Below are 15,907 nucleotides of genomic sequence, written 5' to 3'. Positions count from 1 at the left end.
ATAGTTAGGACTCTACAGAATATTCACAGAATAATATCTAATATCTTAACATATCTTAACAGGAACCCTGCTATGTCCTTTATCCAATATCAATTTCATCAAATTCCTGTCATATTACAGTACAATATTGATAATCAACTGTTTGGACCCTGTCATCATCATTTCCATTGGATTCAAAGATATTTTGTGTCAAGTTTAGAATCAATATCAATGGCAAAAATTTCTGCTATTGGGGTCATAGCATTCCTTGCTGTTTTTTCATAGATAAAATAACTCTCATTTTCATTATCAATATAGCTGAAATTATAAGCATAATTCAACCTCATCTCAGGAACTAGATTGAAAATCCTCTCTTGTTCGTTCCACGCCCTAAATGTCCAATACTTCTGTGATTTATTCTACTAGAGCAGAATCAAGGCAACAACTACTTAGAAAATCAATCAAAAAAAAATCAGCCAAGCATACGATTAGATCAACTAATTTTTCACTATCAATCTATCAAAACAACAACTCAATCCAAAGATTTTGAATATATATACCTAAATTCATCAATTTATCAAAAAAGAACTAAAATTCAAAGAGGCGGAGTACATACCTCTGCGAATGATCCTCTGCCAATTGGAGTGAAATTCAAGCTCGGAATTCAAGGTCGATCGCAAAATTGGATCTTATGTGTTTTTTCACCCTTTCTCTCTCCTCTGGTTTTTGCGTTTTATCTCTTTCTCTCTCCTCTGGTTATTTGGCTGAAATGGCTTGAAAGAATGGAACACCAAGAAAATGAGAAATTGCTTGAAAGATTGATCTGGCGTTAAATTTTTACACGTGTGACATTTGCGTGTACGTCTGTTGCGCACAAGACCAATTATTATAGAATAGAGAAAATAACATCACGGTGATAACGAGGCCCGCGCCCATTCCCTTTGAACTCCCGCCAAAACCCAAATGCCCCAGATCTGCCCCACTTAAATTTCATTACCAACAGTCCAACACTACCGCCTCTTCTTCTCCTACCTCAATCAAACCCCATCCTTCCCGCCTCTCTCTCTCTCTCTCTCTCTCTCTCTCTCTCTCTCTCTCTCTCTCTCCTTGTTTAGCTCTCTCGAAACAGTGCGCTCAGATTATCGGCTACGCTGAAGCGATTTGCAGGTCAAGTTCTTCACAGGTACATCTACTAGCTTTTCTTTGTCTTCGATTCTATCATTTCTTTACTTACTGATCTGTTAAATTAGGGTTTATCAGTCAATTTGATTATCTGGCACAAACTATTTGAAGCTGATGTTTTTAGGGTTTCTGAAATTCTGGAATGCGAATTCACTTCGATTTATGGTATTTCTTTACTCTTTAGCTACTGATCCATTAATTTAGGTGTTTTCACCCGTCTATTGGATTTCTTTTATCCGATTTAGCGTACACAAATCATTTAAAAGCTTCTACTTTAGTGTATCGAATTCGTGGAAACCAATATTTTACTTTCAGTATAATTTGAAACTGCTACAGGCTTCTGGTTTTGAAAGGTCAAATCTTTCGCAATTAAATAAAAAAAATTCCCTCTACGCTCTTAATTACTACTGGTACATCAGTATTTGAAAAAAGTTGTAAATGGCGATTACGGTTAGGCTCATTGCAATTACAGTTTTAGTGTATGGTTGGTTGTATTTAGTTTGCTTTGATTTATTACGTTGTAATTGTTCTTCGTTAATGAACTCCTTGTCAAAAAATAATATTACTATTAGTAGGTTTTCAGGATCATGGATTGTAGGAGAGAGGTAATTATACATCAGACACAGAGTTTTGTGCATACTTATAATTGCATTTTAGGGAGCTGAATTTGGGCGTGGAATAATGATGTGGGTTTTATAAATTTATCTTTTTGATTGAAAATATCAACTGCCTGGTTTTGTGTTTTGGTATACAGTTTTAGGGAACATGGGATATATTGAGGTATGTGAATTAACAAAATTCTGTTAAAAGGGGAGTGGGATACGCGATAGTTACCTTGTTAAGAATTCGGGGGCTAGTATGGTTTTTTTTAATGTCCGAACATCTTATTCAGAAGTTTAGAGACGGCATACAAGAGTAGCTTATTGCGGAAAATGGAAAAGCGAATTGCTTTTAGTTGTAGAGTTATAGTGTGTTCCGATTCCTTAGCTAGAAACAACTACTGTTTCAAAGTGGAATCTTGTTGTCATTGGAACTTTTCTTGTAATTTGAATTGAGGTTAAAATCTAATATTTTAGTTTTGATGTTGAGAAATTATCTTTTGAAAATATGAGCTAATTCTTGGGGGTTGAAACAAAATTTGGCCGCAAGATAATTCTTTGATGCTGAGAAAATGACGTTGGCAGTGATCGGAAGAAAATTTATGATGTCGTCTTTATATTGCATAGACCAATCAAATTGAAGTGATCACCTGCTTGCAGTAGATTGATTGCTAACTGCTATATGTATGGGAACTGGCTCATATTAGCAATTCGTTAAGGGAACTCTAAAAATGAATAGGAAGAAAGCTCTCCATCAATGAGAAATGTTTAAAAGTGAGAGAGATGTTCATACCTAGGAGTAGTGTATAAAAAAGCGCAAAGCGCACTAAGGAGATATGAGTCCTAGAGCTTAAGCGCAAAGCGCAATCGCTTCATCGAAGTGATGCGCACTTTTTAAGAATTAAAGATTTTTTACTATTATGCATATACATTTTACTTAAATAACCACAAAAATATATAAACATCGGATTTGCTTCCAAAAATATATTACTCTTTGTTTTAACAAAAAAAAAAGCATATAACATAGTGTTTATCTAGAAGTGAGGGCCGGTTGATGTGCCTGTTGTCTTCTTCTTTTTCCTTTTCTTTTGGACTCTTGGCCTACTTTCTATTGTTAAGGATTAATAGGGAGTGGTCCACAACACAATAACAACATATAAAAAAAGCTTTCAATATAAAATAATAAAAAATAAAAGAATTTCAATAAAGCGCGTCTTTTGCGCTTCACGCGCTTCATGCCCTTAAGCGCGCTTAATCACAAGCGCTTCGCTCAGACCTAATTAAGCGCTTTTCCCTAGAACTTCGCGCAGCTTTTTGAAACACTGACTAGGAGAAGACAAAAACACCTAATGGAGGTTAATTATGACTCTGTGAGTGTGTGTGTGAACATATCTTATAACCCTTGAATAAAGATGTCCTCAGATTATAAGGGCAGACCATTTTTGTACGAGGGTTCCTAAGCTTGTCGGTCCAAATATTACAGTATTGGAGGGTTTGTGCAAACTTCGGTCTGCAAGGGTTTTGCAACTTTTGTCCCTTAAAAAGTACTCCCTCCGTCCCAAAATTATAGTCTTGTTTGTGAAATTAAGTGTGTAGGAAATTGAAATATAGTACATTGATGATGAAAAAGTAGAATATAGTACATGTAAAAAAGAATAAAGTACATGTGGAAGGGAAAATAGTACATGTTAAAAGGAATAAAGTACATTTTCTTTTTGTTTTGTGGTCCCAAATGAGTGTAACATGGGAAATTTTTGTGTTCAAATAAGGAAATAGGACTATAATTATGGGACGCCCGATTTTGAAAACAGGACTATAATTTTGGGACGGAGGGAGTATCCACTAGTGTGTATAATCACTTTTTATAGTGGAATATTCAACTATGGGTCTGCACTGGGGTTTTGCACGTAAAACATTGTGTTATGTAATTAATTGGTTGTCTTTATTTGTCTCTCTGTTTTTAAGTATGGTTTTATTTTTTCCTCAATATATTATTTTCTGATTATAACTTCTTTGATGAATGACAATTACTCAAAACGGTTATATGCTGTACTTTATTGAGGTTATTGTTGGTATTGGATAAGATTCTCATCTTTCATTTCTGTTTCCTCTTTATGTCATTGTGTTAGGATCATAATCTACAACAGCTGATGGAGCTACGAGGCTGTTCTCAGTTACACTTTATTACAGTTATTAGAGGTGAAAAAGTCGTCAAACTTCCAAATCTTGCTGGAGGAAATCCAAGGCTCAAGTTCAAGAACACGGAAGAAATTTATTCTTCGTGTGACTCAAAATGTCATGATTCACTTGCAAAATCTCCTCCAAAAGTCGACAGGTCACTGGCTATGCCTTGTGGTTTTGTTGAAGTAAAGACTGAGGTTAAGATTGAGTCTATAGAAGAAGATAATGGGCTTGATTTCAGTGCAATGACTTTGAGGCAGATTAAAGACATCTGCATATCCCTCAAAAGAAAAGCTTCAAGATCTGTTGAACTAGATGATGACCAACAATACGAACAGGATGTTTTTGGCTTGGAGGAAACTCTTAGTAGTTGGAAACGCAAGGTGCTCTTGAAAAGGAAAACCAAGAAAGGCATCAATAAGTGCAACATTGTGTCCTCTACAACTAACATTTTAGATGGTATATTAAAGGGCACATCTGTCTCTCCAGATTTACTTGATCTCAGCAGCAAAATCTTTAAGCCCTTGAATATTAAAGTCGAAGATGCTCAACATGATTACGCAGAACTGCAAAACGAAAGCCTGACTCCTAGTGATGCCCCTGGGAATTTAACAAGTGATGCTGTCAGATCTGTCGAACACTGCTATCCAGATCAGGATCTCAATACAACTTCAGGATATCCTCAAAGTGGTTATCTAAATCCAATTTCCCATGAGCATTTAGTGCAGCCGGTAGCTTTAGCAAATTCAACATGTTGTATCAGTCAAGAGTCATATGAACATCTGTATTGCGCTGAACTTCAAAATCCACTGATATTTGGAAATTCAGATGCTGAAGAGATTGTAAAGTTAGATGGTGTCGTAGTTATAGGTGACCATCCTTTGGTATCTTGTTGTTCAGAAGCTGCTGGAGAGGAAGACAGGACTGATTTTATGACATGTGATGAGCCTACAGATATAGGCATACTTGAAGGTGATACCTCTATTCAAAATCATTATCGCCATTATTCGTGTCCACTACAATCTCCACCTGATGAAAACCCTTCAAAGGTGCATGTTTCTGTCTTGGCTCCTAATAGTGGCTATCAAACTGCTGAAGTCACCAATTCTGGTGAACCAATAGAGTCAATTGATGACGACAAAGATATTGAAAATGTTGTGAGAAGCGCTTCCACAAATTATAGTTCAATGGTAAAATCTGATACTAAATTACCTTCGGTTCGTGGTATGAATTCCCTGGATAACTCTATAGCTGGAGTTGAGGATCAAGGATTGTTGGTACTTGATGCTATTACTGAAGAGGTTATGGCATCTCCCATGAGTCCTAAGAGTTACTGTCACAATACTGAGTTTATCACTTATGGTGAAGCTAGTAGATCTTTAGATGACATTCCGGATCCTGAAGCAAAAGCTATACGAAGAGATTTTAAGAAATTTACTGCATCAGTGCAAAATAAAACATGTTTTCCTTTGGTCAATACCATAGAATCCTTGCATAAGGTTACATCTGCCGTTGAAGACAAACAATCCTCGATCCTTAATGATGCTATAACCCCTCTAACCTGTTCTCCGGAGCCTTGCAATGCTATTGACCAACGGATTGGATCAGCAGCAAGTGAACGGCGCAATGAATTCAAGTTGGATCAGCAAACTCCTGAAAGGCTGTTGTCAGGCAGAAAGGTGACGGAATCCCCAAGCCAACATGGGCATTATTGATATTTACTTTCTTTCTTAATGTTTGTGCCCAACCCAAATGGTGCAAGTAAAAAAAAACGGAGGAAGTATTTGACTAAAGATATCTGTTTATTTGCAGACTATTTCTCCAAATTCCAAGGAAAGACTACGCAAAGCTATGGATTGTGCTGAATCAAGAGATGATACTCAGACTCTATGTAAGTTGATAAAGCACGTGGCAATTTTATAAATTAGCGCAAATATGACTGATTATACTTCTCTCAATCAAATTTCTTTCTGTTATTATATCTTAAATGATAAAATAATTCTATAAATGACTATGTATTCTGAAAATCAAAAGGTTTTCTAGGATTTAGAGCTTTTCATTTATGGTTGGACCGAATTTCCATGTCGTTGATCACAACCAAATCCTTTTTTGGCTTAAAGCTCAGGTGGCCAGGTTGAATGATTAAACTGATTTGTTTTAAGCATTGTTTTATGCACCATAGTAAATAAACTATAATAAATAGTATTTTGCAGCTTCAGGGGATCTAATAGTTTCCCCATAGTTTGCAGGGAGAAGCTATCCGTTGAAAATAATTATGTGGATACTTCATCTTCAAGGTCGGATTTTAAAAAAACTCGAATTGTCCTTACATCAAAAATACCAGAGGCTTTATGTAAGACTGAGATCAGAACCAAGAATTTGCGAACACTGAAGAAAGGAAAGTATGAGAGAAAATTTTCTGTTGTAAAAGGCACTGTTAATGGCCCTCGAGCTTCTCCTTTGTCAGTACGTGCTTCCAGTGTATGCAGTTCTTCTCAAAGTTCCTCCCAAAATGCCATTGCATTCTCGCAGCAGCAGATGATTGATACTGAACGCCTTGCAATGAAGCTTCTGACAGAATTGCAGTCGATGAAAGAAATGTTCGTAGATACATTAACGTGCTCAGCATCAAGATCTTATAACACTGACAAGGTAAATGGTCGATTACGAATTCTTTCTCTAAGAGATATGTTTACTTAATCTACACTCAGTAGCAAGTCTGAATGGCTTGCTTGAATTTTTTTATGGAAGTATGCTCACTATATGTATCATTAGTCATGTGCTTCACTATAAGATTTTGTTGGAAATCCATAGTGGGATACCCCGCAAAGTACAAGGGCCGGTTAACATAGATGTGAGAACACAAGGAATTAGTTCTATTCATGCATGAGCTGAAAAAAAGATGGCCTTGTTTGGCAATTAGAGGTTAGATGTTTGCATTAGCCGTTGATTGTGTTAATTGTTTGTGAAAAGTGTCCGGTAACTATTAGCTAATTGCTACTTTATTTGGTAAAATGTATTTGAAGAAATTAGAATAACCTATTGGTGGGGGAATTTTGTAGAATCCTTTGTAAAAGATATATTGACCAACTTTAGGAATAAGATCTATTCCAAAAAGCTCTTACAACCTGCTTTTTCGAAGAAGTTAGCCTTATGGTCTTAGAGGTGTGTATTAGCCAAGCCTCTCTTTTCCCCTCAAACCTCTTTCAACCAAACACCCCAATGTTATTATGTTGTCCTTTACCTATTAGTAGTAATTTTTTATATGCATCATCAACATGCATTGTCCATGTATTTAACGAGTTTGTGCCTGATGCCAAAAGCATGAAATCCATAATGCCAAATCTCATATACATACATTTGATTGTTTCAGGCCAGAGTAGCAGTAGAGAATGTGAAAAAGGTTGAGGAATCAACAAAGAAATTTTTGTCCATGATGTCAAGGGACTGTACTCGTTTCTGCAAAATTATGGTTAGTATTTCTTCTCAAGTTTCAAGTGGACTGCTTTGCATTTCAATTTGGTTGGAAATGCGTCATTGTTATAAGACTTAATCAGATGTGTCAACCAACAGGAATTAACTGAAGCAAATGGTGCTTCTCCTGTAAAGTGCAATGACGAGCACATCCCTGACTCGGAGATATGCCGGAACAATAACGTCTCAGAGACTAAACAGTAAATTCCTACTTTTGTATCATTATGATTATCATTATGTATCTATTTTCTATCGTTTTAGTCATTCTTATTTAATGAATTTTCCAGGTTAGAACACAAACTTTCTCCTCCTAAAAGTACAATGCAGAAGGACAAGAAAATCATGTTTGCTGATGAAGCTGGAGAAAGCTTATGTCAAGTCAGTGCGTTGTAGGCTATTATTTGTAATTGCAATTGTAACTGTGAAAGTGTTAATATCATGTGAAGTATTGTCATTGCAATTGTATTTGACATTGTAAATGTAATGTTGGAGGACTCAGCACATGTTGTCTTGATTTACCCCGAAGCGGAGTTTTATTTCAAAAGTCCTGCGAACATTAAGTGTACAATAAATTTATTGTAAATGGGTGTAATTTTTGTGTATCGCTATTCGACGTTCCCGTTCTCAAAAACCGCCCGCGTATTTTATGTGGAAGGGAGGTTGTGCCCTTATTAAACTCTACCCCACTTTCTTCATTTTTCACCTCAAGTTTTCACTCTCCCCCTTCTTTCGGCAACCAATACTATTCTCCGATGACAAAATCCAGCAGCCCTGACCTCACCATCTCCACCACCACCCGTACCTTTCATCTCCACCACCACCACCTTTCATCTTCAAACACCATCACCGCCCCTTCACCATCATTATCGTCCCTTCACCTACACCGCACCACCATCATCACCGTCGTTGGTGCAAGTATGAATTTTTTTTAATATATATTTGGATGCTTGCTGCCTCCCAGAATTGGTGGTCGGGGCTCATGGTATGCCGCCCAGGAAAGGCGGCCACCACCATGGCGCAACCACAGATCTAGGGCGGTTGTGCCATGGTGGTGGCCGCCTTTCCTGGGCGGCACACCATGGGCCTGGGCCGCCAATTCCGGGCGGCAGCCGGTTTTTTTTTTAAAAAAAACCATTTCCTTTTGAATACACGTTTTTGAACCGGGTACTTAAACAAATTAAAAAAAAATTAATATTTCGTTTACAATTAAAGTATTTAAAAAAGTTTTCCCAAATTTTTTTTTCAAATTATTACTTATTTTCGTAATTACAAAAAAAATTAGAATGGTTAACAAATATCAGAGATTCAATTAAAATTAATTTTTATAAACATTTTCATAAATAATTTGAAAATTAAAAATTCTAAATACATTACGAAATTATGTAATGTAAAATAATTTTTTAATTATTGCAAAATGGTGGGTTTTTTTCAATTAAATCAAACGTTTTTTAAAAAAAAATTAGGAGTGCCGCCCAAAGATGGCGTCTAGTACCATCGTACGGCCGCTTCGAATTAGCGGTGGCGACCATGGCTCAGCCGCGCAAGATCTGCGGCCGAGTCATGGTTGCAGCCGCTAATTCGGAGCGGCTGTACCATGGTATGATCCGCCATTTTTTGGCGACAACAGGGTTTCAAGAGAAAAAAATTAATTCAACCGTACCTGACGCATCAGCGCAGGCGGTGGATTTAGCGGAGGTGGCATGGTGCCTCTCTTCCACGGGATCTTCGAGTCGCTTTCCCTCCTCTGCCGGCGACCTTGGTCTTCTCTGCTTGCTTTCCTACTTCTCTGCTTGCTCTGACGACGACCGTGGAACAACAATGGTGGAATTCAATTCGCGGTGGTGGGAAGTTTTGGGGAATGAAGCAGCAGTGAAGCAGGTGGTGGGAACGAAGCAGCTGGTGATGGTGGAAATGAGCAGCGACTGGTGGTGGTGGAATGAGCAGGTGGTCGTGAATTGGCTCAAAGGGGAAAGGGGGAAAGGGGAGGGGTGAATGGAGATGGATATTCAAGGAGCGAAGTTCAATGTTAAGCGTGTAGTACAACTAAAACTCTTTACTTTTGTATTTAATTCGATTCCAGGTTTTGTTCATAAAAGGAATAACGGTCTCAGGTTCCAAATGTGCAAAAACTTTCAAGAGCATTTTGACACAATTTTCAAAATATGAGGAAAAATGGATTTTTATTCATGAATTTCTCTTCGAATGGTACATAAGATGGCTTCGAAGCCTTAATTCAAAAGCTAATTCTATGAAAAAGTCAAAATCAAGTGAAGCAAAGTCATTTCAAGCATTTTCACTTCCTAATCACATTTCTTAACACATTCTTTCAAACACTTTCCCAAACACATACAAATTCAAACCTCCTAATGTAACACCCTAATAATTCCTTGCTTTTATAAAACCATTTTCCAACTTAAAATAAAGGAATTACTAAAGTATTACCGCCACCGTGATAACGGCTAAGGCTATTACCAGAATTACGCAGCGGAAATAAATGTCAACGAACTTTTAAAAACATAATAAATTTAATATTGAGGCCTCCTACAATTTGGAACCATAATGGCCCAAAACCCAAAATATAAATAATTCAAACATTTCAAACATAATTAAAATATTAAATAAAATAGTTTCAAAGAACGAAAACATGCAACTCTCTCAATCATCCCAAGCCACATGATTTCGATCGTACTTTGATCTACCAACCTGCTATATTATTCTACTCCCCAACAATGCAAGTGCAAATGATGGATCATCATAGGGTTATTAAGGCAAAGGCCATGACCAGAAACACACAAAGCACGTAGTCAGCAAAAGCTGAGTACTTACAAGCATAGAGTAATGAAACTAAAGCATGCATCACTCACTAACTACTAATCAACATGCAAAAGCCATATAATAATAAATCAAACAATCATGAGATACAAGACTCGACTCTTGACTCACAATTTAATTAGAATAAGCTTCGAACGGGCCAAAAGAATAATCCACAAAGGGAAGAAAGGTGATGGGAGCCAACCATACACCAAATATATAATAATAAAATCGGGCCATACCGAGTGTCGGGCCATACCGACGGAATTCCTGCGCATAATATAAATGAAACAACGTCTTGTATCATTAGTAGAGTACGAGCTTTCCGGCAAGATTCCCCCCATTGTTCATACTCAAGGTATATACGTTCCAAGAGTTTTGAAGCTTGTTCTGGTTGCACTTTACGTTTATTAATATTTTAATAAAGGCGAACTCAAGACTCGACAACATGCATACATACAATTAATAAACAACAACCAAAACAATCTTATTTTAATGCTTTAAGACTTGTGATCAACCAAGCAAGACACTTGTGATATTACTACCATGTTCCTCCTCACCAAAGTGAGACTCCACATCATGCATATTAACATGAGGGTTGTGCCCTTGCACGACAAATCCTGATTCATTTCATACATAATATTCCCAACTGAACCCTACATGTGCGTTGGCTTACGTGAGCTAACCCTTCACATGTGGTAAAATAAATAGTACAACGAGGTACAAATAAATGGCTCAAAGTATGCTAGACACCCCGTACAATAGCATACAAATAATTAATCCATCCCTTGCATGTGAATTGAACCATACATGCATAAATATTGAACAACATGATTGACAATGAAATCCATACTCATAATAATTTCAACATGCTTGTTCAACCATTAATTCAATAAATCCAACATCACAAAACACATGCTCGTTCACCAAAATAAACATGATTCCACATAATGTAATTCACATCATCAACAATCATGTAATGTCATTGACAAAAAGGTGTGGTCGCCCTAGACTTGTACGTACCTTGAATACCTAAGCGTAGGGGCCACTTTGCAATAACGAGCACTCAACTAGAAATCACCTCCTATCATCAAAATAATGAAACTTAAATTATTTCCATGTTCATTAAATTTCCAGCAACTTTATAAAAATTAAAACTTCCTTTAGACTTTAGAATTCAATCGTTTTTCAATAATAAAGTCGTCTCAATTTGCAAAATCAATCCCTAGTACAAAAACATACTTTTTCCGCCTTTAAAATCAATAAAAATCAACACTTTAAACCTTTATTCAAATCTGAAAATATAATTGATTATCATAATTAAAATCATCACCTAATTATGCTAATCAATTGACTCATTAGGTCTAGGTTAAAACCCTAACTTGAAAATCCCAATAACACTAGTTTAAAATCATAAAAATCGATGCTTTATTAAATAAACAAATCTGAAAATTCATTCTTTAATAATTAAAACAAACCTAATGAATCACAACACACAAATCCTCAAACCACGATATTCATAACCGGTTCCCATCATTTTAATTACTTAAAACAATATTAATATAATAATTTAAAATACGGAATTTAAATAGAATAGGTAAGGAAGAAGAGAATTATACCAATCCGGCCTATAGCACGGAACAATCACGAATTAGGGTGATTGGGCGAAAAAGGAATTGAATTACGAACACGAACAACACACACACACACACACACACACACGTCGTGTGTGCGCGCGCGCGAGCGAGAGGGGCGACGAGCAGAGCTGCGCGCAGGGGCTGGCGTGAGGGCGCGAGGGCTGCAGGGGCGCGCGCTGTGCGCGAGGAGAGAGCGAGAGAAGGCGAGTGTGGGCGCTGGCGCGCGAGGGCGAGAGAGGGAGTGTGGGTGTGGCTGGCGCAAGAAACGCACACAGCAGCAACAACAACAGCACAGCAGCAACGCAAGGGCGTGCTGGCTGGGCTCGAGCAAGAGGGAGGGGTGAGCAACAAGGGCGAGCAGCACACGAGGCACGACCGTGCTCGTGCTCGTGCTGTGCGTGCGGGCGGACCGAACCAAAGAGGAGAGAGAGAGAGAGAGAGAGAGAGAGAGAGAGAGAGAGAGAGAGAGAGAGAGAGAGAGAGAGAGAGAGGAATGTTGGGCAAGAAATCAAAAAGGGGCTTTATGAAATTTTAGGGGTTTATTTAATGATGGGGGAGTCTATTTATAGGCTCCCTAGTCCCTTGATGGGCTAGGCTTAGGATATTTGAGTTGGGCTTAGGAATTAAATGAATTGGGCTAGCTTAGGATTTAAATTAAACTGTTTGGATTGGGCTTGATTAATAAAACGAACTGGACTTTTTATTTAAAAACCCGAAGCTTTTAAAAATCATTTGCAACTCATTTAATTTCCCGACTCAAGAATTAAATTCGTTTCGTAATTAATTAAAATAATAAATATTCTAATTAATTAAAATACATTTAATACATTTAAATATTATTTAAATGTTAATAAATCGTAAAATGCTTTATAAATATAATAAAATATATTTATAAATATTATAAAAATACGAGGTATTACACCTAAGAGGAACCTTCTCCGGGCTTGATGATCATACTCTTGGGCCTTGACGCCTTGAGTATTTTCCGCTTGTCCTTTCTTGTAATAATCAACATCCATCTCTTTCTTGCCCAAGAGATGGGAAAGAGGCATTACAAACTTCTCTATTCGATTTGAGATGGAACAGCTCTTGGGTCCTAATCGGTCGTGAATCGAGTGACCCTTGCCTCCACCCTTTTCTTCAAAACTAGGTGGTGCATGATGTCTAGTTTTAGATTCTTTGGCCTTTAAGGACTCAAAAAGGAGAGAATGTCTCTTGTCTTGGCCTTTCATCCAAATGACATAACCGACGATGTGTACAACGGGCTCCGACCATATTTGCATATTCAAAGAAGGTTGGCCACCCAATACCTTCCCCAAAGCTTGAGCCTTTCATGGTCCAAAAGAGTAGGCTTCACGCTCTCCTAGAGAAATCCGCTATCTCTTGTCTCAACCCACATTGCATCAGCACTCGCACCGGATAGTAGAAGATCAAAACGGAGAGATTATGCACCCTCAACACCGAGGAGATGTACCTCATAGAGACAATTCCCCACCAAGGTATCAGCCATTTGATGGAGAATTAAACCTCATGAAGGAACTCTTCCCATTCATGCAAAGAGAGCCTATCAAACATCTTGGGAAACATGGTGAAGTCTTTCTTGTTATAGCTTTTCATAGTTTTCGGCGGTGCCGCCAAAGCAAGCCTCTCCATGAGCTAAATCTTGGAAAAAAAGAAAAAGAAAAAAGTAAGTTCAAAAAAGAAAATTCAAAATCAAATTCAAGGGCAAAGTTGAAAACTTACTTGAAGAAGCACCAGACTTCCTGAAAGCATGGAAGAAGGATTGGTGTTGATCATGTCAAGACTCATCAAAGTCTCACCGAGCATTAGTGACATCAGACCAAGCGTGGATTGCACCACCACCTCTATCACATAATCATGACTGACATCAAGCCCTTGGTTCACGAAGAGGAACCAGGCAAAAAAGCAAGAGTGCAAAGCTCTTTGGCAATGCACCTTCGAAACACTCTCCTTGGAAAAATGTGCAACAAGGGAAGGAAGAGTAACACCTCTCCCATATACACGCGAGCTCAAAATCGGGGGCTTCAACTCCATGAATTCTTCAAAATCATGGAAGAAGTGCTCCTAGAGGCTTGGCATGCATAGCAATTTCAAAGTCGGACACCCGATTATCGCACCAAACTCCTCCGGAAGAGGGAAAATTTCATTAATCTTGAACTTGAAGACATGGGTGCCCGAATCCCACATTCTTATGGCAGCATAGAGGAAGTAAATATCGAGCTTGATGAACCTTAGGGAAGCCAAGACCCCTAGGTTCAAAGCATCCAACGCTCTCTTTTCCAACTTGCTCAAGGAACTAAGCTACTCATTCATAGTGTTTTCAAAAGCTTGTGACATTATAAGAAGTGTAGGAGATAAAATTTTGAATTTCAAATGAAAAGGTGTAACGAATTGAGCTCCAAGGCACACTATTTATACATAAATCGGATCATTTACGACCAACCACCCGAGTAGGCCCAGGGCCAGACGCATGGCTGGCGCAGACGCCAGACGCAACCCCTGCTCTAGCCGTCGAAGATCTTAAAACCCTTTAAATCTCCTTAAGGCACGCCCAAGTGTGAGGGGGTCGAAAAGTGATGCAATTTCTAGATGCACAACCTTTCTTTTGTCAAGAATGGGATACATATTGTATTTGACACTTAAATATTCCCTCATATGTTGTGTCGATTAAGGAAGGTAGATTATCTAGGTAATGGAGCTGCCAGACAGTTTTAGCCTAAGTATCGGAAAAAACTAACAAAACCTTTTTTTATGATACAAGACTACCGTAGATACTTCATCTGCCGAGGCTCGAGTATTTGATCACAATAGCAATTGGTTTCCTTGTGATCTTGAATGGAATCGCTTCAACATACATCGGTGGAGTAGAGCTTCGGTTCGGAGGTAAAGTTACTAATACGGAGAGTGCTTAGTGTTAGCCTTCGGTGGTCTTTACTAGCCTCAAATTTCGTAGCACGCATTAAATTACGGACATGCATTAGACTACATTACTAATCTGAGTTGATTTTAATGCACATATAATTAACTAAACAATACGTAGAAACATTATTTATATTGACATAAGGTACCTAGCAAGATTCAAATTGTCTAGAGATTATTTAATTAGGCGTGATAATAAATCAGATTATACGAGTAGCTTTATAAGGTTGATTAAAGTAGTAAACTGAATATGCACGTTACAATATAATATAATGGATATTATATTGTTGTTCTCAGGAACTTACTACTTACCTTTGCTATATCTCCTTTGAGCTTGGAGCTTCGTAGTGGCTGACTGAAAGATCCCGAGTCTTGACTTGATTTCTTCAGAGTAACCTTACTATTAGCCTAATGTCCCAAATATTTCTCCAGTATTAGCTAGAGATTCAACTATGGGTAGGTGAAGGGGGATATTTTTGATACCAAGATCCCTAATTACCGTTTCTTAATATTTTCCGGACTTGGAATTGTTAGGTTATGAACAATATAATTCATGCGGAAAAACGATAAAGCCAGAATCCAAATTAATTTCCACCATAATCAATTAGCATAATTTAGTTGACATATTATGTGATGCATGCCTTCCCTAGCTTCTCCCGAACCGAACAAGAACAAGTATAGAGCTCCAAATGCCGCCCCTCCATAGATAGTCCACAACATGTTCGGATTCGCCTTAGGTTCAACCAACTAGGATATAATCTAAGGTTTTTATGCACTCGAGAACTTACAATAAGTGATAGGCAATAACACTAAATCTATTGAACTTAAGTTGTGATAATTGATAAAAATTTATGATCGTGGATCATCTATTTATAGGGGAATAGATAGTCGTATCCTACTAGGATTAGATTTCTCAAAATCCTTTAGGATTAGGATTCTAGTTAATCTAAAATACTTAGTCTTTAGGAAAATCCAAACACTTAAGTATTAGGATGGTCATAGAACTCTAAGTTATGTAGGATAAGGAAAAATATAACTTGAGCCCCAAGTTACTTACCAATCAAGTAAACTTGGAATCCAAGTTATTGGCTTGTGCATGCGGGC

At 37.7% G+C, this 15,907-nt stretch overlaps 1 protein-coding gene across 1 annotated transcript; it reads left to right on the top strand.

Moving 5' to 3' along the window:
* The first annotated feature begins 911 nt into the window (after nt 1-911).
* On the top strand, nt 912-8,017 carry LOC110787640 (uncharacterized). Its single transcript, XM_021992268.2, has 7 exons — nt 912-1,162; nt 3,890-5,620; nt 5,754-5,832; nt 6,184-6,593; nt 7,315-7,413; nt 7,515-7,615; nt 7,703-8,017. Exons 2-7 carry the CDS (start codon nt 3,911-3,913, stop codon nt 7,806-7,808), a joined length of 2,505 nt encoding a protein of 834 aa, XP_021847960.2. The 5' UTR covers nt 912-1,162; nt 3,890-3,910; the 3' UTR covers nt 7,809-8,017.
* Nucleotides 8,018-15,907: the final 7,890 nt, after the last annotated feature.

The sequence above is a fragment of the Spinacia oleracea genome, chromosome 3 (assembly GCF_020520425.1).
Source record: "Spinacia oleracea cultivar Varoflay chromosome 3, BTI_SOV_V1, whole genome shotgun sequence".
Taxonomy (NCBI): domain Eukaryota; kingdom Viridiplantae; phylum Streptophyta; class Magnoliopsida; order Caryophyllales; family Amaranthaceae; genus Spinacia; species Spinacia oleracea.
This window is presented reverse-complemented; position numbering and strand designations above follow the sequence as displayed.